General features: G+C 54.5%; 1 protein-coding gene and 1 pseudogene across 33 annotated transcripts in view; one reads left to right on the plus strand and one right to left on the minus strand.

Moving 5' to 3' along the window:
- LOC134757875 (uncharacterized) overlaps positions 1-27,500 on the plus strand; it is a 364,684-nt gene that overhangs the window by 94,144 nt on the left and 243,040 nt on the right. For 28 of the 33 annotated variants that reach the window (XM_063702635.1, XM_063702659.1, XM_063702650.1 and 25 more), the window contains 2 exons: positions 1,995-2,091; positions 2,217-3,493. Coding sequence is in view for 1 of the 33 variants with exons in the window: in XM_063702667.1 (XP_063558737.1) it covers positions 22,606-23,529 (924 nt within the window). In the remaining 32 variants the exon portion in view is untranslated. Of the gene's footprint in view, positions 1-1,994; positions 2,092-2,216; positions 3,494-20,588; positions 23,601-27,500 lie in introns of those variants that run through there. The other 5 variants (XM_063702645.1, XM_063702638.1, XM_063702653.1 and 2 more) reach the window with 5 other exon arrangements.
- LOC134757871 (cell division cycle protein 27 homolog) lies at positions 13,293-17,114 on the minus strand (annotated as a pseudogene).

Consider the following 27,500-nt stretch of genomic DNA (forward strand, 5'->3'; position numbering starts at 1 on the left):
GCTTTCTCGGCTCGTGAGACTTAGCCGGTGTCTCGCCGTGTCCCGGGTCGACCAGCCGGCCTTCTCGACCGAACGGCGGGCAGGAGTGCCCGACCCGGGCCCGGAACGTCCGCGTCCCGGTCGGAACCTCCGGGATCGACCGGCTGCCGCCCGCGAGCTCCGGACTTAGCCGGCGGCTCGCCGCTGAACGCTGCGGCGCACCGATGCGAGGGTGTCGATTCCCGTTCAAGCGCCGGCGGTCTTCACCGGCCTCGGCCTTCGGTGGAGCTGGGACCACGCGGAACTCCCTCTCCTACATTTTTTTCAGCCCCACTGCGAGTTTGCGTCCGCGGGACTTTTAAGAGGGAGTCACTGCTGCCGTCAGTCGGTAATACTTCCTCCTTTTTAGCTTTTTGGTTTTGTCTTGCGTTTTTTTTTTTCCTTTCTTTTTCTTTTTCTTTCTTTCTCTCTCTCTCTCTCTCTCTCTCTCTCTCTCTCCCTCCCTCCCTCCCTCCCTCCCTCCCTCCCCCCACCCTCCCTCCCTCCCTCCCCCCACCCTCCCTCCCTCCCTCCCCCCTCCCCCCACCCTCCCTCCCTCCCCCCCCCCTCCCTCCCTCCCTCCCTCCCTCCCTCCCTCCCTCCCCCCCTCCCCCCGCTCCCTCTCTCTCTCTTTCCTTCCTTGGTGCCTTCTCGGCTCACTGCTGCCGCTGCCTGTGCCTCCACGGTTCAAGCAAACAGCAATTTTTGTATTTCGAGTAAAGACGGGATTTCACCATATTGGCCGGGCCGGTCTCGAACTCCCGACCTAGTGATCCGCCCGCCTCGGCCTCCCAAAGACTGCTGGGAGTACAGGCGTGAGCCACCACGCCCGGCCGATTCCTTCCTTTTTTTCAATCTTATTTTCTGAACGCTGCCGTGTGTGTATGAACATACATTTACACACACACAGTGATAAAACTATGTAAATGATACTTCCATAATACGTTTATATTATGTTACTTTTAATGGATGAATATGTATTAAAAACCCATTTCATTTACATACACGTGTGTATGTATATCCTTCCTCCCTCCCTTCCTTCCATTTATTATTTGTTAATACTTTTCGTGTATTTATGTTCTTTTCTTTTGGGGCTGGCCCGCCTGGTCTTCTCACTCTGGGCTCTGGTGACCTCAGCCTCCCAAATACCTGGGACTACAGGGATCTCTTCAGCCCGGGAGGGAGAGGCTAACGTGGGCTGTGATGGCGCACTTCCACTCCAGCTTACGTGAGGTGGGGTGGGGTGCGGGTGGGGTGGGGTGCAGAGAAAACAATTGATTGCGATCTTAATTGCCTTTTAGCTTCATTCATACCCTCTTATTTGCTTGTTTATTCTCATGGGTTATTCTATGTCATTGTCATGTTCATCGTTTGCTTGCCTGCTTCCTTGCTTGTTTATTTCCTTCCCTCCCTCCCTCCCTCCCTCCCTCCCTCCCTCCCTCCCTCCCTCCCTCCCTCCCTCCCTTACTGGCAGGGTCTTCCTCTGCCTCTGCCGCCCAGGATCACCCCAACCTCAACGCTTTGGACCGACCGAACGGTCGTCCTGCCTCTGATCCCTCCCATCCCCATTACCTGAGACTACAGGCACGCACCACCACACCGGTTGACTTTTAGGTGGTTTCTCATGTTTTCCGTAGGTTGGTAGGTATGTATGTATGTGTGTAGGTAGGTATGTATGTATGTACGTATGTATGTATGTATGTATGTGAGTGAGACGGGTTTCGGGGTTCTATCATGTTGCCCACGCTGGTCTCGAACTCCTCTTCTCACGCAATCCGCCTGCCTGCCTCGGCCGCCCACACTGCTGCTATGACAGGCGTGAGACACTGCACCTGGCTCATTCTATAGTTGCCTGCCTGCCTGCCTGCCTGTCTATCGATCGTCTTCTTTTGAGGACGGATGTGCTCTCGCTTTGGTGTCCATGCTCTGGGCACACGTGATCTCTTTTTAAACTTCTATGATGATTATTATTGTAGGTGTCATCTCACATGTCCGAGTGATCGCAAACTTTTAGGCTCCAGAGATCCTCCCGCATCGGCCTCCCGGAGTGCTGTGATGACACGCGTGGGCACGGTACGCTCTGGTCATGTTTGTCATGGGTCGGTTCTTTCCGTGTTTGATACGGGGACTGCGAACAAATAAAATGTGGAGACGCGTCTCACCGATCCGCCTTTTCTTTTTTTTTCTTTTCTCCTTAGACGGAGTTTCACTCTTGTCGCCCAGGGTGGAGGACGATGGCGCGATGTCGGCTCACCGCACCCTCCGCCTCCCAGGTTCGAGTGATTCTCCTGCCTCAGCCTTCACGAGTAGCTGGAATGACAGCAATGAGCCATCGTGCCCGGCTAGGTTTTCTAGTTTTAGTACACATGGGGTTTCTCCATCTTAGTCAGGCTGGTCTTCAACTTCCGACCGTTGGAGAATTTTAACTTTCTTGGTGGTTGTTTTTCTTTTCTTTTCTCTTCTTTTCTTTTCTTTTCTTTCCTTCTCCTTCCCCCCCCCCCCACCCCCCCTTGTCCTCCTCCTCCTCCTCCTCCTCCTCCTCCTCCTCCTCCTCCTCCTCCTCCTCCTCCTCCTGCTCTTTCATTTCTTTCAGCTGGGCTCTCCTACTTGTGTTGCTCTGTTACTCACGCTGGTCTCAAACTCCTGGCCTTGACACTTCTCCCGTCACATCCGCCGTCTGGTTGTTGAAATGAGCGTCTCTCGTCAAATGGAAAAGATGAAAGAAATAAACACGAAGACGAAAAGCACGGTGTGAAGGTTTCTCTTGCCGTCTCCCAGGGTGTACCTTGGACCCAGAAACACGTTGGGAGCTTGGCTGAGTGAGTGGGTTTTCGGTGCTGAAACCTCCCGAGGGCCTCCTTCCCTCTCCCCCTTGTCCCCGCTTCTCCCCCAGCCGAGGCTCCCACCGCCGCCCTGGCATTTTCCATAGGAGAGGTATGGGAGAGGACTGACGCGCCTTCCACATCTATATCCTGCCGGACGTCTCTGGCTCGGCGTGCCCCACCGGCTACCTGCCACCTTCCAGGGAGCTCTGAGGCGGATGCGCCCCCCCCTTCCCCGTCAGGTCCCGCTACCCTCCCCCGGCTGGCCGTTGCCGGGCGACCCCAGGGGAACCGCGTGGACGCTGCCTTCGGATCCTACGGCGAAGACTTCCACCGGATGCCCCCGGGTGGGCCGGATGGGATGAGACTGGACCACCCCGGACCGGTGCTGTTCTTGGGAGTGGGTTGACGTACAGGGTGGACTGGCAGCCCCAGCATTGTAAAGGGTGCACGGGTATGGAAATGTCACGTAGGATGCCCTCCTTCCCTTCGGTCTGCCTTCAGCTGCCTCAGGCGTGAAGACAACTTCCCATCGGAACCTCTTTTCTTCCCTTTCTCCAGCACGCAGATGAGACGCATGAGAGGGAGAAACAGCTCAATAGATACTGCTGACCTTCATTTGTGGAATCCTCAGTCATCTACACACAAGACAGGTGACTAGGCAGGGACACAGATCAAACACTATTTCCGGGTCCTCGTGGTGGGGATTGGTCTCTCTCTCTCTCTCTCACACGCACGCACGCACGCACACACACACACACACACACACAGTTTCCATATCTAGTTCGCAAAGCACACTCACTTCCCCTTTTCACGGTACGCAGGCTGAGTAAAACCCACCCCACCCTCCACCCGTTGGCTGACGAAACCCCTTCTCTACAATGTATGAAAAAGATGATCTGGGCCGGGCACGCTGGCTCACGCCTGTCATTCCGGCACTTTGGGAGGCCGAGGCGGGTGGATCGCTTGGGGCCCGGAGTTCGAGACCGGGCTGGCCGACGTGGCGAAACCCCGTCTCTCTGAAAAATAGAACGATGAGCCGGGCCTGGTGGCGTGGGCTTGGAATCACGACCGCTCGGGAGACTGGGGCGGGCGAGTTGTTCCAACCGGGGAGGCCGAGGTTGCGATGAGCTGAGGTCGTGCCGTGGCAATCCAGCCTGGATGACGGAGCGAGACCCTGTCTCGATAGAATCGTGATGTTTTTAGAAGGTGAGTTGTGCGTGGTGATGGCCGCCTGGAGTCGCAGCTACTCGGGAGGCTGAGATAAGGAGAAGATCACTTGAGGCCCCACAGGTCGAGGCTTCGGTCGTCCGTGACCCACTGTATCCTGGTCAGTCACCGGTCAAGGAGATAGGCCCCCTCCCCGTTTGCTTTTCTTTTCTTCCCTTCTCTTTTCTTCTCTTTTCTTTTTTTCCTTCTTTCCTTCTTTCTTTCTTCTCTTTCTTTCTTTCTTTCTTTCTTTCTTTCTTCCTTCCTTCCCCTCTTTCTTTCCTGCCTTACTGCCTTCCTGCGTTTCTTCTTTTCTTCTTTCCTCCCTTCCTCCCTTCCTTCTTTCCTCCCGCCTCAGCCTCCCAAAGTGCTGGGATGACTGGCGTGAGGCACCATGCCTGCTTGGCCTAAAGAGACCGTCTTGGAAAGTGAGACACAGAGAGCGCCTTCCAGTGATCTCATTGACTGATTTAGAGACGGCATCTCGCTCCGTCACCCCAGCAGTGGTGCCACCATAACTCACTCCCTGCAGCGTGGACGCTCCTGGACTCGAGCGATCCTTCCACCTCAGCCTCCAGAGTACAGAACCTGGGACCGCAGGCACGCGCCACTGTGCCCACACTATTTTTAATTATTTTTTCCCCCCCGAGACAGAGTCTCCCTCTCGTGGCCTAGACTGCGGTGCGGTGGCGCCATCTTGGCTCACCGCAACCTCTGCCTCCCGGTTTCAAGCGATTCTCCTGCATCGGCCTCCTGAGTAGCTGGGATGGCGGGCATGCGCCGCCACGTCTGGCTGATTTTGTATTTTTAGTGGAGACGGGGCTTCTCCATGTTGATCGGGCTGGTCTCAAACTCCCGACCTCAGGTGATCCGCCCTCCCCGGCCTCCGGAAGTGCTGGGATGACAGGCGTGGGCCACCGCGCCCGGCCTTCATTTTTAAATGTTTTCCCACAGACGGGGTCTCATCATTTCGTTGCAACCCTCCCGCCCGGCGTCTCAAAGTGCTGGCGTGACGTGCGTGAGCCACTGCGCCTGGACTCCGGGGAATGATTCACGATCGCTGTACTCATCCTTTCTTTCTTTCTTTCTTTCTTTCTTTCTTTCTTTCTTTCTTTCTTATTTATTGATGAATTATTTTATGATTTATTTGTGTACTTATTTTCAGACGGAGTCTCGCTCTGGGCGGGGCGGGGCGAGGCGAGGCGAGGCACAGCGCATCGCTTTGGAAGCCGCGGCAACGCCTTTGAAAGCCCCATTCATATGCACAGAGCCTTATTCCCTTCCTGGAGTTGGAGCTCATGCCTTCCATAGCCTTGGGCTTCTCTCCATTCGGAAGCTTTGACAGGCGCAACCCCACCCAGAGGCTGGCTGCGGCTGAGGATTAGGGGGTGTGTTGGGGCTTGAAAAGTGGGTCCCCTAGTTTTGATACCTCAGCCGACACATCCGCCGACCACCATCGCTTTCTCGCCCTCTGAGATCCCCCGCCTCCACCGCCTTGCAGGCTCACCTCTTACTTTCATTTCTTTCTTCCTTTCTTGCGTTTGAGGAGGGGGTGCGGGAATGAGGGTGTGTGTGGGGAGGGGGTGCGGGGTGGGGACGGAGGAGAGCGTCCTAAGGGTCGATTTAGTGTCATGCCTCTTTCACCGCCACCACCGAAGCTGAAAGCAACGATCCGCTAACTACCGCGTGTTCTCATCTAGAAGTGGGAACTTACAGATGAGAGTCCTTGCATGGGCAGAACGAGGGGGACCAGGGACGCGGAAGCCTGCTTGGCGGAGGAGGGGTGCGAGGAGAGACACCTTCAGGAAAAAAAACAAAACACGAATACTGTCGGACACAGCACTGACTACCCGGGTGATGAAATCATCTGCACACTGAACACCCCCGTCACAAGTTTACCTATGTAACAATCTTGCTCATGTATGCTTGAACCACAAATAAAAGGGGGGGGAGAGAGAGACAGAGAGAGAGAGAGAGGTAAAACGAAACACCACCTCCTTGACCTGAGTCAGGGGGTTTCTGGCCTTTTGGGAGAACGTTCAACAACAATGCAGTATTTGGGCCTGTTCTTTTGTTTTTCTTCTTTTCTTTCTTTTTTTTGGACTGAGTCTCTCTCGCTCTGTCACCCAGGCTGCGGTGCAGTGGCGCTCTCTCGGCTCACTGAAACCTCTGCTTCCCGGGTTCCAGTGATTCTTCTCCGGGTAGCTGGGATTACAGGCGCGCACCATGACGGCCGGCTCGTATTTCTATTTTTAGTAGAGACGGGGTTTCTCCATGTTGGCCATGCTGGTCTCGAACTCCTGACCTCAAATGATCCGCCTTCCTGGGCCTCCCAAGGTGCTGGGACGACAGGCCTGTGCCGCCGGGATTTCAGCCTTTAAAAGCGCGGGCCCTGCCAACTTTCGCTGCGGCCCTTACGCTCAGAATGACGTGTCCTCTCTGCCCTAGGTTGACTCCTTGAGTCCCCTAGGCCATTGCACTGTAGCCTGGGCAGCAAGAGCCAAACTCCGTTCCCCCACCTCCCCACGCAAAAACTAACTAACTAACTAAACTAACTAACTAACTAAAATCTCTACACGTCACCTCTAAGTGTGTGTTCCCGTGAGTGATTTCTAAGAAATGGCACTGTACACTGAACGCAGTGGCTCACGTCTGTCATCCCGAGGTCAGGAGTTCGAGACCAGCCCGGCCAACGTGGTGAAACCCCGTCTCTACTGAAAATACGAAATTCAGTCAGGCGCCGTGGGGCAGGCACCTGTCATCCCAGCTACTCGGGAGGCTGGGGCGGAAGAATTGCTTGAACCTGGCAGGCAGAGGTTGCAGTGACCCAAGATCGCGCCACTGCACTACAGCCTGGGCGACAGAGTGAGACTCAGTCTCCAGATAAATACATACATACATACATACATACATACATACATACATACATACATACATCATACAAGAAAGACAAAAAGAAAAGAAAGAGAAAATGAAAGAAAAGGCACTGTATCGCTACTGGGCTAGGACCTTCTCTCTGTCTGTTTCTCTCTGTTCGTCTCTGTCTTTCTCTCTGTGTCTCTTTCTCTGTCTGTCTGTCTGTCTGTCTCTTTCTTTCTCTCTGTCTCTGTCTTTGTCTCTCTCTCTCCCTCTCTACCTGTCTCACTGTGTCTGTCTTCTGTCTTACTCTCTTTCTCTCCCCGTCTGTCTCTCTCTCTCTCTCCCTCCCTGTCTGTTTCTCTCTCTCTCTTTATGTCTGTTTCTGTCTCTCTCTGTCTCTTTCTCTGTCTGTCTGCCCCTCTCTTTCTTTTTCTGTGTCTCTCTGTCTGTCTGTCTCTCTCTCTCTCTCTGTGACTATCTTCTGTCTTACTCTCTTTCTCTGCCTGTCTGTCTGTCTCTCTCTGTCTCTCCCTCCCTTTCTGTTTCTCTCTCTCTCCCTCTCTCGCTCTCTCTGTCTTTCTCTCTTTCTGTCTGTTTCTCTGTCTCTCTCTGTCCGTCTCTGTCTTTTTCTATCTGTCTGTCTCTCTCTTTCTTTCTGTCTGTCTCTGTCTCTCTCTCTCTCTCTCTGCTTGTCTCTCTCACTGTGTCTGTCTTCTGTCTTACTCTCCTTCTCTGCCTGTCCATCTGTCTGTCTGTCTGTCTCTCTCTCTCTCTCCCTCCCTTTCTGTTTCTCTCTCTCTCGCTCTCTCTCTGCCTGTTTCTCTCTTTCTCTGTCGGTCTCTGTCTGTCTCTTTCTCTCTGTCTCTGTCTCTCTCTCTCTCTGCCTGTCTCACTGTGTCTGTCTTCTGCCTTATTCTCTTTCTCTCTCTGTCTGTCTCTCTCTCTCCCTTCCTGTCTGTTTCTCTCTCTCTCTCTTTCTGCCTCTTTCTCTCTGTCTGTCTCTGTCTTTCTCTGTCTGTCTGCCTCTCTCTTTCTTTTTCTGCGTCTCTCTGTCTCTCTCTCTCTGTTCCTATCTTCTGTCTTACTCTGTTTCTCTGCCTGCCTGTCTGTCTGTCTGTCTGTCTCTCTTTCTGTCTTTCTCCCTCCCTTTCTCTTTCTCTCTCTCTGTCTGTCTCTCTTTCTGTCTGTTTCTCTCTGTCTCTCTGTCCATCTCTCTTTCTCTGTCTCCCTCTTTCTCTCTGTCTCTGCCTCTCTCTCGCTCTCTCTCTGTCTCTCTCACTGTGTGTGACTGTCTTCTGTCTTACTCTCCTTCTCTGCCTGTCCGTCTGTCTGTCTGTCTCTCCCTCTCTCTCCCTCCCTTTCTGTTTCTCTCTCTCTCTCTTTCTGTCTGTTTCTCTCTTTCTCTCTCTGTCTGTCTCTCTCTTTCTTTTTCTCTGTCTCTCTCTGCGTCTGTCTCTCTGTCTGTGCCTATCTTCTGTCTTACTCTCTTTCTCTGCCTGTCTGTCTGTCTCTCTCTCTCTGTCTGTCTCCCTCCCTCCCTCCCTCCCTGTCTGTCTGTTTCTCTCTCTGTCTCTCTCTCTCTGTCCATCTCTGTCTGTCTCTTTCTCTTTCTCTCTCTTTCTTTCTCTCTGTCTCTGTCTCTCTCTCTCTCTCTCTCTGCCTGTCTCTCTCACTGTGTCTGTCTTCTGTCTTACTCTCTTTCTCTGCCTGCCTGTCTTTCTGTCTGTCTGGCTCTCTCCCTCCATGTGTCTCTCTCTCTCTCACTCACTCTCTCTCCGTCTCTCTCTCTTTCTGTCTGTTTCTCTCTGTCTCTGTCTGTCTGTCTGTCTGTCTCTCTCTCTGTTTGTCTTTCTCCCTCCCTGTCTGTCTCTCTCTCTCTCTCTCTGTCTCTGTCTCTCTCTCTTTCTCTTTCTGTCTGTTTCTCTCTATCTCTCGCCGTCCATCTCTGTCTTTCTATGTCTCTCTCTTTCTCTGTCAGTCCGTCAGACACCCCCGTGCCGGGTAGGGCCCTGCCCCTTCCACGAAAGTGAGAAGCGCGTGCTTCGGTGCTTAGAGAGGCCGAGAGGAATCTAGACAGACGGGCCTTGCTGGGCTTCCCCACTCGGTGTATGATTTCGGGAGGTCGAGGCCGGGTCCCCGCTTGGATGCGAGGGGCATTTTCAGACTTTTCTCTCGGTCACGTCTGGCGTCCGGACTTCTCCTATTTCCCTGATAAGCTCCTCGACTTAAACATAAACGGTTAAGGCCGGACCCAACACGGCGAAACCCCGTCTCTACTAAAACTACAAAGCCGAGTCGGGAGCGGCGGGGCAGGCCCCTGTAATGCCAGCTCCTCGGGAGGCTGAGGCGGGAAAATCGCTTGAACCTGGGAGGCGGAGGCTGCAGGGAGCCGAGATCGCGCCACTGCACTATGGCCCAGGCTGTAGAGTGAGTGAGACTCTGTCTCTAAATAAATAAGCAAATTCATGAATTCATTAATTCTTTTCCCTGCTGACGGACATTCGCAGGCATCGGTTGTCTTCGGGCATCACCTAGCGGCCACTGTTATTGAAAGTCGAGGTGACACGGAGGGAGGTCTCGCCGACTTCACCGAGCCTGGGGCAACGGGTTTCTCTCTCTCCCTTCTGGAGGCCCCTCCCTCTCTCCCTCGTTGCCTAGGGAACCTCCGCCCTGGCGGGGGCCCTATTGTTCTTTGATCGGCGCTTTAGTTTTCTTTGTGTTTTGGCGCCTAGACTCTTCTACTTGGGCTTTGGGAAGGGTCAGTTTAATTTTCAAGTTGCCCCCCGGCTCCCCCCACTACCCACCTCCCTTCACCTTAATTTAGTGAGTCGGTTAGGTGGGTTTCCCCCAAAACCCCCACCCCCCCGCCTCCCAACACCCCGCTTGGAAGCCTTCCAGAGCCACCCCGGTGTGCCTCCGTCTTCTCTGCCCTTCCCCCACCCCTTGCCGGCGATCTCATTCTTGCCAGGCTGACATTTGCATCGGTGGGCGTCAGGCCTCACTCAGGGGCCACCGTTTTGGAAGATGGGGGGCGGCACGGTCCCACTTCCCCAGAGGCAGCTTGGGCCGATGGCATAGCCCTTGACCCGCGTGGGCAAGCGGGCGGGTCTGCAGTTGTGGGGCTTTTCCCCCCGCTTTCCGCCTCAGGCCTCCCTCCCTAGGAAAGCTTCACCCTGGCTGGGTCTCCGTCACCTTTTATCATGATGTTTTAGTTTCTCCGCCCTCCGGCCAGCATAGTTTCACAATGCGAAGGGCGTCACAGCTCTAGTGTGGGCCCTCTTAGTACTTGCCCAAAATAGAAACGCTTTCTGAAAACTAATAACTTTGCTCACTTAAGATTTCCAGGGACGGTGCCTTGGCCCGTGTTTCTTGGCTTGTTTTGTTTTGTTTTGTTTTGTTTTGTTTTGTTTTGTTCGTGTTTTTCCTTTCTGGTATGTATTTCTTTTCAAGTGAAGTAGAAATCCCCAGTTTTCAGGAGGACGTCTATTTTCCCCAAGACATGTTAGCTGCTGTTTTTTCCTGTTGTTAACTAGCGCTTTTGTGAATCCCTCAACGTGCAGTGAGAGCCGGTTGATGTTTACTATACTTCATCATGACATCTTATTTTCTAGAAATCCGTAGGCGAATGCTGCTGCTGCTCTTGTTGCTGTTGTTGTTGTCGTTGCTGTTGTCGTTGTCGTTGTTGTTGTTGTTGTTGTTGTTGTTGTTTTCAAAGTATACCCCGGCCACCGTTTATGGGATCAAAAGCACTATAAAATATGTGTGATTATTTCTTGAGCACGCCCTTCCTCCCCCTCTCTCTGTCTGTCTGTCTGTCTCTGTCTCTCTCTTTCTCTGTCTGTCTTCTCTCTCTGTGTGTGTGTCTCTCTCTCTCTGCCTGTCTGTTTCTCTCTCTCTGTCTCTCTCTGCCTGTCTGTTTCTCTCGCTCTGTCTCTCTCTCTCTGCCTGTCTCTCTCACTGTGTCTGTCTTCTGTCTTACTCCCTTTCTCTGCCTGCCTGTCTCTCTCACTCTCTGTCTCTGCGTCTATCTCTCTCTTTCTGTCTGTTTCTCTCTGTCCGTCTCTGTCTCTCTCTGTCTGTCTCTTTGTATTTCTTTCTCTCTGTCTCTGTCTCTCTCACTGTCTGTCTTCTGTCTTAGTCTCTCTCTCTCCCTGTCTGTCTGTTTGTCTCTCTCTCTCTCCCTGTTTCTCTCTCTCTCTCTCTCTCTGTCTTTGTCTTTCTTTCTCTCTGTCTCTGTCTCTCTCACTGTGTCTGTCTTCTGTCTTAGTCTCTCTCTCCCTGTCTGTCTGTTTGTCTCTCTCTCTCTCTCCCTGTCTGTTTCTCTCTCTCTCTGGCTTTGTCTTTCTTTCTCTCTGTCTCTGTCTCTGTCTCTGTCTCTGTCTCTCTCTCTCTCTCTCTCTCTCTCTCTCTGTCTGTCTTGTGTCTTACTGTCTTTCTCTGCCTGTCTGTCTGTCTGTCTCTGTCTGTCTCTCTCTCTCTCTCCCCCTGTCGGCTGTTTCTCTGTCCCTGTCTGTGTCTCTCTTTCTGTCTGTTTCTCTCTGTCTGTCTTTCTCTCTCTGTCTCTTTCTCTCTGTCTGTCTCTTTCTCTCTGTCTCTCTCTGTCTCTCTCTCTGTGGGTGTGGGTGTGTGTGTGCATGTGTCTGCCTTCTGTCTTACTCTCTTTCTCTGCCTGTCTGTCTGCCTGTCTGTTTGTCTCTCTCTCTCTCTGCCTGTCTCTCTCCCTTCCTGTCTCTGTTTCTCTCTCTTTCTGTTTCTCTCTGTCTCTGTCCATCTCTGTCTTTCTCCGTCTGTCTCTTTATCTGTCTCTCTCTCTTTCTGTCTTTCTCTCTTTGTGTATCGTTGTCTCTCTCTGTCTGTCTCTCTCTGTCTCTGTCTCTGTCTCTCTCTCTCTCTCTGTCTCGGTCTCTGGCTCTCGCTCTCTCCCGCCCTCTCTTTTTTTTTGCAAAATAAGCTCAAGTACATCTAATCTGATCCATTACCAAGGCCTGAATTCTTCACTTCTGACATCCCAGATTTGATCTCCCTACAGAATGCTGTACAGAACGGGCGAGTTGATTTCTGGACTTGGATACCTCATAGATACTACATATGAATAAAGATCCAACCCTAAAATCTGGGGTGGCTTCTCCCTCAACTGTCTCGAAAAATCGTACCTCTGTTCCCCTAGGATGCCGGAAGGGTTTTCTCAATGTGCATCTGCCCATGTCCTAAGTGATCTGTGACCGAGCCCTGTCCGTTCTGTCTCAAATATGTATGTGCAAACACTTCTCTCCATTTCCACAACTACCCACGGCCCCTTGTGGAACCACTGGCTCTTTGAAAAAAATCCCAGAAGTGGTTTTGGCTTTCTGGCTAGGAGGCCTAAGCCTGCTGAGAACTTTCCTGCCCAGGATCCTGTGTGAACAAAAGTGCCTCTGCTGGGAGCTGGGATCCTTGGGACCATGCTTGCTAGCGCTGGATGAGTCTCTGGAAGGATGCACGGGACTCCGCAAAGCTGACCTGTCCCACCGAGGTCAAATGGATACCTCTGCATTGGCCCGAGGCCTCCAAAGTACATCACCGTCACCAACCGTCACCGTCAGCATCCTTGTGAGCCTGCCCAAGGCCCCGCCTCCGGGGAGACTCTCGGGAGCCCGGCCTTCGTCGGCTAAAGAAGTCCAAAGGGATGGTGACTTCCACCCACAAGGTCCCCACTGAACGGCGAAGATGTGGAGCGTAGGTCAGAGAGGGGACCAGGAGGGGAGACGTCCTGACAGGCGATGAGTTCCCTAGGCTCTGGCCACCCCACCCACGTCCCACGTCCCACGTCCCGGGCACCCGCGGGACACCGCCGCTTTATCCCCTCCTCTGTCCGCAGCCGGCCCCACCCCACCACGCAACCCACGCACACACGCTGGAGGTTCCAAAAGCACACGGTGTGAATAGAGCCTGACGGAGCGAGAGCCCATTTCACGAGGTGGGAGGGGTGGGGGTGGGGTGGGGTGGGGTGGGGTTTGTGGGGTCTGTGGAGAGCCCGATTCTCCCTCTTGGGTGGCTACAGGCTAGAAATGAATATCGCTTCTTGGGCGGAGGGGCTTCTTTAGGCCATCACCGCTTGCGGGACTGCCTCTCAAACCCTCCCTTGAGGCCACAAAATAGATTCCACCCCACCCGTCGACGTTTCCCCCCGGGTGCTGGATGTATCCTGTCAAGAGACCTGAGCCTGACACCGTCGAATTAAACACCTTTACCGGCTTTGTGTGTTTGTTTGTTTCTGAGATGGAGTCTTGCTCTGTCCCCCCAGCCTGGAGTGCAGTGGCGTGATCTCAGCTCACTGGAACCTCTGCCTCCTGGGTTCAAGTGATTCTCCTGTCTCAGCGCCACCATGGCCGCCTCATTTTTTTTTTTTTTTTTTTTTTAGTAGACACGGGGTTTCACCCTCTTTCATTGGTTTTCACTGGAGATTCCAGATTCGAGCCACACCTCATTCTGTGCCACAGAGAGACTTCTTTTTTTTTTTTTTTTTCTTTTTTTAAGCGCAACGCAACATGTCTGCCTTATTTGAGTGGCTTCATATATCATTATAATTGTGTTGTAGATGAAGAAAAGGTATTAAACACTGTGCTAATGATAGTGAAAGTGAAGACAAAAGAAAGGCTATCTATTTTGTAGTTAGAGTAAAGTTGCTCAGTATTTAGAGCTGCCTAAATACGTCAGCATTTAAACTCTTCCTAGTAAAGGCTGGCCAATCTGAATAATCCTCCTTTAAACACGATTTTTGATAGGGTTAAGATTTTTTTAAGAATGCGACTCCTGCAAAATAGCTGAACAGACAATACACATTTAAAAAAATAACAACACAAGGATCAACCAGACTTGGGAAAAAATCGAAAACGACACACGTCTTATGAAGAACTGAGTTCTTAAAATATGACGGAGAACATAGCTATCGGAAGAGAAGGCAGTATTGGCAAGTTGATTGTGACGTTGGTCAGCAGTAGCTGGCGCTGTCTTTTTGGCCATCTTTCGGGCAATGTAACTACTACAGCAAAATGAGATATGATCCATTAAACAACATATTCACAAATCAAAAAATGTTTCAGTAATATAATGCTTCAGATTTAGAAGCAAATCAAATGATAGAACTCCGCTGCTGTAGTAAGTCAGATCACCGTATCTGACAAAATAACTACCACAGGGTTATGACTTCAGAATTATACTTTCTCTTGATATTTATTTATGTATGTATTTATTTTTTTAATTTATTTCTCTTGAGACGGCGTCTCGCTCTGTCGCCCAGGCTGGGGTGCAATGGTGTGATCTCGGCTCACTGCAACCGCCACCTCTCTGGGTTCAAGCGATTCTCCTGCCTCAGCCTCCCGAGTAGCTGGGACTACAGGTGCCCGCCACCACGCCCAGCTAATCTTTATACTTTTAATAGAGACGGGGTTTCACCGTGTTGGCCCGGATGGTCTCGATCTCTTGACCTCGTGACCCGCCCGCCTCGGCCTCCCAAAGTGCTGGGATGACAGGCGTGAGCCACTGCGCCCGGCCTTCTCTTGACGTTTAAAACTATGAAGTCAGTCCAGAAAAATGCAATAAATGTCAACGGTGAGTATGGTGTTGAGGCAGAAGTAGGACCACGCATGTTCATATCGTATTCCGTTGATCACAATATGACCTAGGGAGTAATTTCCTATGTGCCTACTTATACACGAGTACAAAAGGGTAAAACGGAGAGACTGCTAAATTAAAGGGTACGTGAAGTTCTTAATAGTCACTCCGTAAACTGGAACGCTGTCAAAAAGCGGCAGCTAGTGAATTGTTTCCATCTATTTTTCTATTATCCAATAAGTGAACTATGCTATTCCTTTCCAATCTCCCAAGCACTTCTTGTCCCCATCACCACTTCGGTGCTCGAAGAAAAGGTAACAAATCAAGTAACACAACTAAAGAAACACACACACAAACCAAAGACAGCTACGGTGTCTGCAAAAAAGCTTGCTAGAAGACTGAAACTGTTGAGTATAAGGATCTGGTATTCTACGATCATGAGTTCATTTCAGAGTTTGTTAAAGACATACGTTTCATAAGGAAACATCTTAGTTAGAAGTTATTCAGCAGTATGTACCATCCCTAAGTATTTTTAACCAAATTCGTGACAATAAAGAGCTATCTAACCAGAAAAATTAGCGAGTACCGGCACCATCCATAAGGCTTTGTCTTTACACTTCATTACCACTTACCATGCCTTACAATGTCTAGGATTGACTCTGATAGCATTTTTAAAACCAGCTAATGCTTTGTCCAATTCTTCAGTGAAGACAAGCTCACGCCCTAATGCACTATAGGCATAAGCATCATTTGGATCCACTTCGAGAGTTCTCTGGAAGAATTGAATCGCAATATCGTGTTCCCGTTGCAGACCGAAACAGTTCCCTGCAGCACACCAGGCCTCTGGCTGGCGAATTTTTATCCATGTCTGTGAAGTCTTTGGACAGAATTGAAAGAGCAACACCTTCCGGAGGATGCCAAAGTGTGGTAGAGTAGATCTCCACGCCTTCGACTCTGTAATTCTCAATCCTTCTAACCTCTGAGAATGTTCTTTCAGCTTGCATGGACTCTGAGAGTTTAAAATAGGCCCTTCCAATTTCGCACAGTACCCAACCGGTATTGCAGTGGTGAGAAGCTAGATGGCTCAAGATATTGAGAGCTTCTTTGCCGTGGTAAGAACACAAAGCTAAATAACCTTTCTCCCTTTCACGAAGAAGGCTCATCGAGCCTTCCGCTGCTGCTTTTTGTAGATTAAAAGCCTGAATCTGAGGCGCGATTGCGACTATTTTCCCTTCTGAAATGACGGAAGAGTCCAATTTTGTCACTTCCAGGCTATCACTTATGTTCGGTGGAGTTATTCCTCCTTTCTTAGTTTTACTTTTTGTTTTTCTGTTTGGGATTTTAGGTGGAAACTTCATTTTTAATTTTCTCCTATTCTCCTCGGTTGTGGAGCTGTCACTAGTCAAGAGTCGTGAATTTCTTCGAGGCGGTGCGTTCGGGGGAGATGCCATAGTGGGGCTCAATACCTGAGGTGTTGCCCTTGTCGGCGGACCAGAACTTTGTGTTTTTGCAAGAATTGGAGTTACCTTTGGGCTCTTTCCCCTCTGCGAGAAGACAGACTGTGTTCCGGTTTGGCCGATTCTGGCAACGGACTTTTTTGAAGGGGCTCCGGTGGATGGCACGTCAATGACAGAAGGTGTCTAATACCAGTGCAGTTTTGTCAATAGGATCCGTCTCCGGGACTTGGGGTTTCTGATGGCAGAATGTCAACACTTGGGGTTAATGGACTAACAGCTGCTGGTCCTCCTAATAAAACTGCGACCAGTTTTTGGTTTATGTCGAACCTGTTTAGATCATATGGAAGTTCCTGTTCCCAGTGGGACAGTATCAGGTGAAAGGACAGCTGAATCGATAGAGGACACTGGGGAGTCTGTATTCAAGGAGTACTTTGAATTGGAAGATTCTAAATTCAATCCGTTTAATTCAACGGTGTCCTGGGCTGTTTCCGTAAGAACGGTCTCAGGCTGTCTGTGACGTGAACTAGGACGAGGCCCAAGTGTTGTGGCGCAACACTTGGACAGGCAGTTGCTAAAGCTCTCTAGAGATGTGAATCAAAATGTTTGGTCAGGATCCGGCTTTTCCCCCCTATTTCACACCATGATTCAAAGGGACACCAGAGGAAAGGATTTCAACGAAGGCTCTTTTGGTCACATTCTGATCCTTTGGCAAGCCGATCTGTCTTGCAATATACATGTCCCAACAATGGAAGGGGAAAGCGAGCTGAATCACCAAACTCAGGAACAATAATATCATCATGGCTTTTCTGCTTATGAAACACTCCACCCGATAAGATTTGTTCCCCTTCTGCAAGCTTGCTGAGATCAACACAACATTTCGCAAGCAGGTATTTGCAGTGCGGTGTAGTACAACTGTGTCCTTTCAAGAGTCTATATGTTTTATAGGCCTTTCCTGAGCGGTAAGAACAGGTCGCCAGTAAAAACAAGGCTTCTTCTGAGTGTACTTCTGCATAAAGGCGTTCTGCGAGGAAAACCGCATCTCGGTAGGCATAGTGGTTTAGTGCTTGCCATATAGCAGCCTGGACGGGTCCCTGCAGCACCGCCATCCTCGAGGCTCAGGCCCACTTTCTGCAGTGCCTCAGGCACCACCCCCCCCCCCCCCCCGCCCCGTAGCGGCTCCGGCCCGGCCAGCCCCGGCTCATTTAAAGTCACCAGCGACCGTTACCGACCGTTACCGGGGGATGGTGGGGGAGTCCGAGCCAGAATGACTTCTTTATCCTGCTGACTCGGGAAAGCCCGGCCCCTTGTGATCCATTGCAAACCGAGAGTCACCTCGTGTTTAGAACACGGATCCACTCCCAAGTTCAGTGGGGGGGGGGGGGGGATGTGAGGGATGTGGCATGGAGGACGAAGGACTCTCTTCCTTCTGATTCGGTCTGCACAGTGGGGCCTAGGGCTGGAGCTCTCTCCGTGCGGACCGCTGACTCCCTCTACCTTGGGTTCCATCGGCCCCACCCTGGAACGCGGGTCTTGGCAGATTCTGGCCCTTCCTGGCCCTTCAGTCGCTGTCAGAAACCCCATCTCGTGCTCGGATGCCCCGAGTGACTGTGGCTCGCACCTCTCCGGAAACATTGGAAATCTCTCCTCTACGCGCGGCCACCTGAAACCACAGGAGCTCGGGACACACGTGCTTTCGGGAGAGAATGCTGAGAGTCTCTTGCCGACTCTCTCTTGACTTGAGTTCTTCGTGGGTGCGTGGTTAAGACGTAGTGAGACCAGATGTATTAACTCAGGCCGGGTGCTGGTGGCTCACGCCTGTAACCCCAACACTTTGGGAGGCCGAGGCCGTAGGGTCCCTCGAGGAATCGCCTAACCCTGGGGAGGTTGAGGCTGCAGTGAGTGAGCCATAATTGTGTCACTGCGCTCCAGTCTGGGCGAAAGACAGAATGAGGCCCTGCCACAGGCAGGCAGGCAGGCAGGCAGGCAGGCAGGCAGGCAGGCAGGCAGGCAGGCAGAAAGACAACAGCTGTATTATGTTCTTCTCAGGGTAGGAAGCAAAAATAACAGAATACAGCACTTAATTTTTTTTTTTCCCTTCGGACGGAGTTTCACTCTTGGTGCCCACGCTGGAGTGCAGTGGCACCATCTCGGCTCACCGCAACCTCCACCTCCCGCGTTCAAACGATTCTCCTGCCTCAGCCTCCTGAGTAGCTGGGATTACAGGCACGGGCCACCACACCCGGCTGATTTTGTATTGTTAGTAGAGACGGCATTTCTCCATGTCGGTCAGGCTGGTCTCGAACTGGCGACCCCAGTGGATCTGCCCGCCTCGGCCTCCCAAAGTGCTGGGATGACAGGCGTGAGCCATCGTGACCGGCCGGCTACATTTATTTTTTTTCTTAATTATTTTACCTTTTTTTAGTTTTCAATTTTAATCTATTTATTTATTTACATTTATTTCTTTCCTTATTTACTTATTTATTTATTTTCGAGACAGACTCTCGCTCTGTTGCCCAGGCTGGAGTGCAGCGGCGCGATCTCGGCTCACTGCAAGCTCTGCCTCCCGGGTTCATGCCATTCTCCTGCCTCAGCCTCCCGAGTAGCTGGGACTACAGGCGCCCGCCACCGTGCCTGGCTAACTTTTTGTATTTTGAGTAGAGACGGGGTTTCACTGTGGTAGCCAGGATGGTCCCGATCTCCCGATCCCGTGATCCGTCCACCTCGGCCTCCCAAAGTGCTGGGATGACAGGCGTGAGCCACCGCCCCCGGCCTATTTATCTATTTATTAACTTGGAGTCCAGGTTATGAAACCAGTTAGTTTGTGTAATTTTTTTTTTTTTTGAGACGAGGCTTCACCGTGTTGCCAAGGCTTGGACCGAGGGATCCACCGGCCCTCGGCCTCCCAAAAGTGCGGGGATGACAGGCGCGAGCCTACCGCGCCCGGACCCCCCCTTCCCCCCCTCCCCCGCTTGTCTTCCCGACAGACAGTTTCACGGCAGAGCGTTTGGCTGGCGTGTTTAAATTCATTCTAAATAGAAATTTGGGATGTCAGCTTCTGGCCTCATGGACTCTGAGCTGAGGAGTCCCCTGGTCTGTCTATCACAGGACCGTACACGTAAGGAGGAGAAAAATCGTAACGTTCAAAGTCAGTAATTTTGTGATACAGAAATACACGGATTCACCCAAAACACAGAAACCAGTCTTTTAGAAATGGCCTTAGTCCTGGTGTCCGTGACAGTGATTCTTTTCGGTTCGGACCTTGACTGAGAGAATTCCCAGTCGGTCTCTCGTCTCTGGACGGAAGTTCCAGATGATCCGATGGGTGGGGGACTTAGGCTGCCTCCCCCCAGGAGCCCTGGTCGATTAGTTGTGGGGATCGCCTTGGAGGGCGCGGTGACCCACTGTGCTGTGGGAACCTCCATCCTTCCCCCCACCCCCTCCCCAGGGGATCCCAATTCATTCCAGGCTGACACTCTCACTGGCAGACGTCGGGCATCACCTAGCGGTCACTGTTACTCTGAAGACGGAGGCCTCACAGAGGAAGGGAGCACCAGGCCGCCTGCGCACAGCCTGGGGCAACTGTGTCTTCTCTACCGCCCCCGCCCCCACCTCCAAGTTCCTCCCTCCCTTGTTGCCTAGGAAATCGCCACTTTGACGACTGGGTCTGATTGACCTTTGATCAGGCAAGAACGAACAAACAAATAAATAAATAAAATAACACCAAAGTAACTAACTAAATAAGATAAGTCAATACAATCCATTACAATACAATACAATACGATACAACACGATACGATAGGATACAGTAAATACAATACAATACAATACAATACAATACAATACAATACAATACAATACAATACAATACAATACAATACAATACAATACAATACAACACAACACAATAGGCCAGGCGCGGTGGCTCATGCCTGTCATCCCATCACTTTGGGATGCCGAGGTGGACGCATCACCTGAAGTCGGGAGTTGGAGACAAGCCCGACCAACATGGAGAAATCCCGTCTCAATTGAAAATACAAAATTAGCCGGGCGTGGTGGCACATGCCTCTAATCCCAGCTGCTAGGAAGGCTGAGGCAGGAGAATCGCTTGAACCTGGGAAGCGGAGGTGGCGGTGAGCCGAGATTGCGCCATCGCACTCCAGTCTGAGCAACAAGAGCGAAACTCCGTCTCAAAGAAATAAACTAAGATAAATAAATAAATACATAAATACATAAATTAAAATAAATAAATAAATAAATAAAATAAAATAAATAAATGGGCCCTGCGCGGTGGCTCAAGCCTGTCATCCCCTCACTTTGGGAGGCCAAGGCCGGTGGATCAAGAGGCGGTCAGACCAACAGGGCCAGTATGGTGAAACCCCGTCTCTACTCACAACACACCAAATTAGCCGGGTGCCGTGCTGTGCTGTACTGTCTGTAATCCCAGCTACTCGGGAGGCCGAGCTGAGGCAGGAGAATCGCTTGAACCTGGGAGGCGGAGGGTGCAGTGAGCCGAGATCGCGCCACTGCACCCCAGCCTGGGCGACAGAGCGAGACTCCGTCTCAAAAAAATGAAAATGAAAATAAAAATGAAATGCAACAAAATAATTAAAAAGTGAGTTTCCGGGAAAAAAGAAAAAAGGAAAAAAAAAAAAAAAGAAGAAAACAACCCCACCGTGACGTACACGTACGCCTCTCGCCTTTCCAGGCATCAGACACGTTAGGAATCATGCGTGATTTCTTTTTTTAACTTAATTTTATTTTATCATGATGATTTATGTTTCGAGACGGAGTCTCGGAGGCCCGCCCTCCCTCCGTCCCATTCCCTGGTTGCCCAGACCACCTCAGGAGACAGACCCTGGCTGGGCCAGATTGTTCTTCTCCTTGGTCAATGGTTTCCTTGTCTTTCTTCGTGTCTTTAACCCGCGTGGACGCTTCCGCTCGGGTTTTACAGATGGCAGCTCCACTTTAGGCCTTGTTGTTGTTGGGGACTTTCCTGATTCTCCCCAGATGTAGTGAAAGCAGGTAGATTTGCCTTGCCTGGACTTGCCTGGCCTTGCCTTTTCTTTCTTTCTTTATTACTTTCTCTTTTTTTTCTTCTTCTTCCTTTTTTTTTTTTTTTTTTTGAGACAGAGTTTCACTCCTGTTGCCCAGGCTAGAGGGCAATGGCGCGATCTCGGCCCACCGCACCCTCTGCCTCCCAGGTTCAAGCGATTCTCCTGGCTCAGCCTCCTGATTAGCTGGGATTATAGGCATGGGCCACCGTGCCTGGCTGATGTTTGTACTTTTAGTAGAGACGGTGTTTTTCCATGTTGGTCAGGCTGGTCTCCAACTCCGAACCTCAGGTGATCCGCCTGCCTTGGCCTCCCAAAGTGCTGGGATGACAGGCGTGAGCCGCCGCGCCCAGCCTCTCTCTCTCTCGCTTGCTTGCTTGCTTGCTTGCTTGCTTGCTTGCTTGCTTGCTTGCTTGCTTTCGTGTTTTCTTGCTTTCTTGTTTTCTTGCTTTCTTGCTTGCTTGCTTGCTTTCGTGCTTTCTTGCTTTCCTGTTTTCTTTCTTTCTTTCTTTCTTTCTTTCTTTCTTTTGTTTCTTTCTTGCTTGCTTTCTTGCTTGCTTGCTTGCTTGCTTGCTTTCGTGCTTTCCTGTTTTCTTTCTTTCTTTCTTTCTTTTGTTTCTTTCTTGCTTGCTTTCTTGCTTCCTTGTTTTCTTGCTTGCTTGCTTTTGTGCTTTCTTCTTTTCTTGCTTTCTTTCTTTCTTTGGTTTCTTTCTTACTTGCTTGCTTGCTTGCTTTCGTGCTTTCTTGTTTTCTTGCTTTCTTTCTTTCTTTTGTTTCTTGCTTGCTTGCTTTCGTGCTTTCTTGCTTGCTTTCTGTCTTTTGTTTCTTTCTTGCTTGCTTTCTTGCTTCCTTGTTTTCTTGCTTTCTTGCTTGCTTGCTTTCGTGCTTTCTTTCTTGCTTTCTTTTCTTTCTTGCTTGCTTTCTTTTCTTTTTCTTTCTTTCTTTCTTGCTTTCTTTTCATTCATTCATTCTTTCTTTCTTCTTTCTTTCTTTCTTTCTTTCTTTCTTTCTTTCTTTCTTTCTTTCTCTGTTTCTTTCTGTTTCGTCCTTTTGAGACAGAGTTTCACTCTTGTTTCCACGGCTAGAGTGCCATGGCGCGATCTTGGCTCACCGCACCTTCCGCCTCCCGGGTTCGAGCGCTTCTCCCGCCTCAGCCTCCTGATTAGCGGGGATTACAGGGAGGCACCCCCACGCCTGGCTTGGCTGATGTTTGTATTTTTAGTAGGCACGCCGTGTCTCTCCATGTGGGTCAGGCTGGTCTCCAACTCCCGACCTCATGTGATGCGCCCACCTCGGCCTCTCAAAGTGCTGGGATGACAGGCGTGGGTCACCGTGCCCAGCCTGTTGACTCGTTTCGTTTTTTTGTTTCTTTCGTTTCCATGTGTTCGCTTATATTTATCGACGTAAACGTTTGTATACATTTATATGTAAACGAAAATGTGTATCTTTACGTTGAATACGCTTGTGTATAGTAAATACGCATCGATTATGTAGAAACATACCTCTATGTGATAGATGCAGGTGTTTATTTCGCATAAATGAATACACGTCGCTCTAGAAAGAAGCGATCGCCGACAAATACGTGTATGCTTACGTATGAAAAGTGTTGTATTTATGTTTCTAAATGAACGAGTGTACGTATTTGTCTCTGTTTTCTTTCTTCCTCTCTTTTATGTTTTTCTTCCTTCCTTTCTACCTTTCTCTCCTTCTTTAGGCGTTTCTTCCTCTCTTCCTTTCCTTCTTTCTCTCTTTCTGTTCTTTTTTCTTTCGTGCTTTATTTCTCTTTCGTTCCCTGTCTTTCCTTCTTTTTTCTTTCCTCTCTGTTTCTTTTTCCCTTTTTTCCTTCGTTTCTTTCCTCATTCTTTCTCTCTTTTTCATGTGTCTTTCCTTTCCGTCTGTCTTTTAAAAATGGACTGTTTCAAAAGTTTTCTTTGCGTATCTACGTTTTTTAAACGGTCTCTCTTTTCTCCATTTTCTTCCTCCCTCCCTGCTCCCTTCCCTCCCTCCTTCCCTTTCGCCGTCTGTCTCTTTGCCCCATTCCCCCCGTCCCTCCCTCTTTCTCTCCCTCTGTCTGTCTCTGTGTGGATTCTGGAAGAGCCTACGCATTCTGCCTCTCCGTGTGTCTGCAGCGACCGGCGACCGAGTCCTTGTGTGTTCTTTCTCCCTCCCTCCCTCCCTCCCTCCCTCCCTCCCTCCCTCCCTGCTTCCGAGATGCATCTCCAAACACCCACACGCCGTGGGTTGTCTTCTGACTCTGTCGCGGTCGAGGCAGAGACCCGTTTTGGGTACCGTTTGTGTGGGGTTGGGGTAGAGGGGCTGCGTTTTTGGCCTCGGGAAGAGCTTCTCGACTCACGGTTTCGCTTTTGCGGTCCCCGGGCCGCCCTGCCATCCGGATCTGTCTCGCTGACGTTCGCGGCGGTCGTCGGGCTCCATCTGGCGGCCGCTTTTAGATCGTGCTCTCGGCTTCCGGAGCTGCGGTGGCAGCTGCCGAGGGAGGGGACCGTCCCCGCTGTGAGCTAGGCAGAGCTCCGGAAAGCCCGCGGTCGTCAGCCCGGCTGGCCCGGTGGCGCCAGAGCTGTGGCGCGTCGCTTGTGAGTCAGAGCTCTGGCGTGCAGGTTTATGTGGGGGAGAGGCTGTCGCTGCGCTTCTGGGCCCGAGCCGGGCGTGGGGCTGCCCGGGCTGGTCGACCAGCGTGCCGCAGCTCCCGAGGCCCGAGCCGCGACCCGCGGGGACCCGCCGCGCGTGGCGAGGGAGGCTGGGGACGCCCTTCCCGGCCCGGTCGCGGGTCCGTCCGCGCTCATCCTGGCCGTCTGAGGCGGTGGCCGAATTCGTTTCCGACGAGTCCCCGTGGGGAGCCGGGGACCGTCCTGCCCCCGTCCCCCGGGTGCCGGGGAGCGGTCCCCGGGCCGGGCCGCCGTCCCTCTGCCGCGATCCTTTCTGGCGAGTCCCCGTGCGGAGTCGGAGAGCGCTCCCTGAGTGCGCGTGCGGCCCGAGAGGTCGCGCCTGGCCGGCCTTCGGTCCCTCGTGTGTCCCGGTCGTAGGAGGGGCCGGCCGAAAATGCTTCCGGGTCCCGCTCTGGAGACACGGGCCGGCCCCCTGCGTGTGGCACGGGCGGCCGGGAGGGCGTCCCTGGCCCGGCGCTGCTCCCGCGTGTGTCCTGGGGTTGACCAGAGGGCCCCGGGCGCTCCGTGTGTGGCCGCGATGGTGGCGTTTTTGGGGACAGGTGTCCGTGTCGCGCGTTTCGTGGGCCGGCGGTGTGGTCGGTGACTCGACCTCCCGGCCCCGGGGGAGGTATATCCCTCACTCCGAGTCGGCATTTTGGGCCACCGGGTTATTGCTGACACGCTGTCCTCTGGCGACCTGTCGCTGGAGAGGTTGGGCCTCTGGATGCGTGCGGGGCTCTGGCCTACCGGTGACCCGGCTAGCCGGCCGTGCTCCTGCTTGAGCCGCCTGCTGGGGCCCGCGGGCCTGTGGTTCTCTCGCGCGTCCGAGCGTCCCGACTCCCGGTGCCGGCCCGGGTCCGGGTCTCTGACCCACCCGGGGGGCGGCGGGGAAGGCGGCGGGGGCCACCCTGCCCCCGTGCGCTCTCCGCTGCGGGCGCCCGGGGCGGCTGCGACAACCCCACCCCGCTGGCTCCGTGCCGTGCGTGTCAGGCGTTCTCGTCTCCGCTGGGTTGTCCGCCGCCCCTTCCCCGGGGTGGGGAGTTGGCCGGGGCCGATCGGCTGGTCTGGCTGGCCGGCCGGCCGGGTGGCCGACCTCCGCTCCCGGGGGGCTCTTCGCGATCGATGTGGTGACGTCATGCTCTCCCGGGCCGGGTCCGAGCCGCGCCGGGCGAGGGGCGGACGTTCGTGGCGAACGGGTCCGTTCTTCTCGCTCCGCCCCGCGGGGGCCCCTCGTCTCTCCTCTCCCCGCCTGCGGGTGGTGCGTGTGGGAAGGCGTGGGGTGCGGAACCCGGCCTGACCTCGGCGTCCCGCCCGCCGCCTTCTGCGTCGCGGGACGGGTCGGCGGGGTCCTCTGACGCGGCAGACACCCCTCGCTGTCGCCTCCCGTGGTTGTCGACTTGCGGGCGGGCCCCCTCCGCGGCGGTGGGGGTGCCGTCCCGCCGGCCCGTCGTGCTGCCCTCTCCGGGGGTTTGCTCGAGCGTCGGCTCCGCCTGGGCCCTTGCGGTGCTCCTGGAGCGCTCCGGGTTGTCCCTCAGGTGCCCGAGGCCGAGCGGTGGTGTGTCGTTCCCGCCCCCAGTGCCCCCCTCCTCCGGTCACCACCGCGGTGTCCGCGCGTGGGTCCTGAGGGAGCTCGTAGGTGTGGGGTTTGAGGCGGTTGAGTGAGACGAGACGCGCCCCTCCCACGCGGGGAAGGGCGCCCGCCTGGTCCGGCGAGTGCACGTCCCGTGCTCCCCTTTGGCGGGTGCGCGCGGGCCGTGTGAGCGATCGCGGTGGGTTCGGGCCGGTGACGCGTGCGCCGGCTGGCCGCCGAGGGGCTGCCGTTCCGCCTCCGACCGGTCGTGTGTGGGTTGACTTCGGAGGTGCTTTGCCTCGGAAGGAAGGAGGTGGGGGGACGGGGGGGGCCTCGTGGGGTTGCGCGCACGCGCGCACCGGCCGAGCCCCCGCCCTGACCGCGAACGCTCAAGGTGGCCGCACGCAGGTGTTTCCTCGTACCGCAGGCCCTCTCCCTTCCCCAGGCGTCCCTCGGCGCCTCTGCGGGCCCGAGGAGGGGTGGCTGGCGGTTGGGGAGTGTGACCCACCCTCGGTGAGAAAGCCTTCTCTAGCGATCCGAGAGGTGTGCCTTGGGGTACCGGATCCCCCGGACTGCCGCCTCTGTCTCTGCCTCTGTTATGGTAGCGCTGCCGTAGCGACTCGCTCGCAGAGGACCCTCCTCCGCTTCCCCCTCGACGGGGTTGAGGGGGGAGAGCGAGGGTTCCGCCGGCCACCGCGGTGGTGGCCGAGCGCGGCTCGTCGCCTACTGTGGCCCGCGCCTCCCCCTTCCGAGTCGGGGGAGGATCCCGCCGGGCCGGGCCCGGCGTCCTGGCGGGTTGGGACGTGGCGGCCGGCGAGCGGTGGTGGGTGTGTGCTGCGCGGTGTACCGTCCGGCGCGTGAGTCCCTCCGCCGTGAGTCGGCTCTCCGCCCGCTCCCCTGCCGAGTCGTGACCGGTGTCGGCGACCGCGTTTTGCGTGGCGTGGGGTCGGGCCGCCTGGGCCCTGGGAAAGCGTCCCGCGGTGGGGGCGCGCCGGTCTCCCGGAGCGGGGCCGGGCCGGAGGATGGACGAGAATCACGAGCGATGGTGGTGCTGGCGTTGGGTTCGTGGCTGCGGTCGCTTCGGGGTCCCCGGTGGCGGGACCCCGGGGCTCGCGAGGCGGATCTCGGTGGGGGGGCCGAGGGCCGTCCGGCGTCCCAGGCGGGGCGCCGCGGGACCGCCCTCGTGTCTGTGGCGGTGGGATCCCGCGGCCGTGTTTTCCTGGTGGCCCGGCCGTACCCGAGGTTTCTCCCCCGAGCCGCCGCCTCTGTGGGCTCCTGGGTGCCCTTGCCCGTCTGTGCCCTCTTCCCTGCCCGCCGCCTGCCGATTCCCCTCTTCTCCCCGAGCGGCTCACCGGCTTCCCGTCGGTTGGCGGCCCCGCCTGGGACCGAACCAGGCACCGCCTCGTGGGGCGCCGCCACCGGCCACTGGTTGGCCCGGTGTCCGCGTCCCCCGGCGCGCGCCTTCGGGACCGGGTCGGTGGCGCCCCGCGTTGGGGCCCGGTGGGCTTCCCGGAGGGTTTCGGGGGTCGGCCTGCAGCGCGTGCGGGGCGAGAGAGGGTTCCGGGGAACCGGCCGCGACTGCGGCGGCGGTGGGGGGGAGCCGCGGGGGTCGCTGAGGGCCGGTTGGCCGCTCCGGGTGCCGCGCGGGGCCGCCTTCGCGCTCGGAGGGTGCCGGCGGTGAGACCCCCGCCTGTGTCCCGGCCGCGGTCGGCTGCGCTCGAGGGGTCACGTGGCGTCCCCCTTCCCCGCCGGCCGCCTTTCTCGCGCCTTCCCCGTCGCCTCGGCCTCCTCGCCCGTGGTCTCTCGTCTTCTCCCGGCCCGCTCTTCCGAACCGGGTCGGCGCGTCCCCCGGGTGCGCCTCGCTTCCCGGGCCTGCCGCGGCCCTTCCCTGAGGCGTCCGTCCCGGGCGTCGGCGTCGGGGAGAGCCCGTCCTCCCCGCGTGGCGTTGCCCCGTTCGGCGCGCGCGTGCGCCCGAGCGCGGCCCGGTGGTCCCTCCCGGACAGGCGTTCGTGCGATGTGTGGCGCAGGTCGACCCTCCGCCTTGCCGGTCGCTCGCCCTCTCCCCGGGTCGGGGGGTGGGGCCCGGGCCGGGGCCTCGGCCCCGGTCGCGGTCCCTCGTCCCGGGCGGGGGCGGGCGCGCCGGCCGGCTTCGGTCGCCCTCCCTCGGCCGTCGTGTGGCGTGTGCCACCCCTGCGCCCGCGCCCGCCGGCGGGGCTCGGAGCCGGGCTTCGGCCGGGCCCCGGGCCCTCGACCGGACC

Source organism: Gorilla gorilla, chromosome 22 (genome assembly GCF_029281585.2).
Source record: "Gorilla gorilla gorilla isolate KB3781 chromosome 22, NHGRI_mGorGor1-v2.1_pri, whole genome shotgun sequence".
Lineage (NCBI taxonomy): Eukaryota > Metazoa > Chordata > Mammalia > Primates > Hominidae > Gorilla > Gorilla gorilla.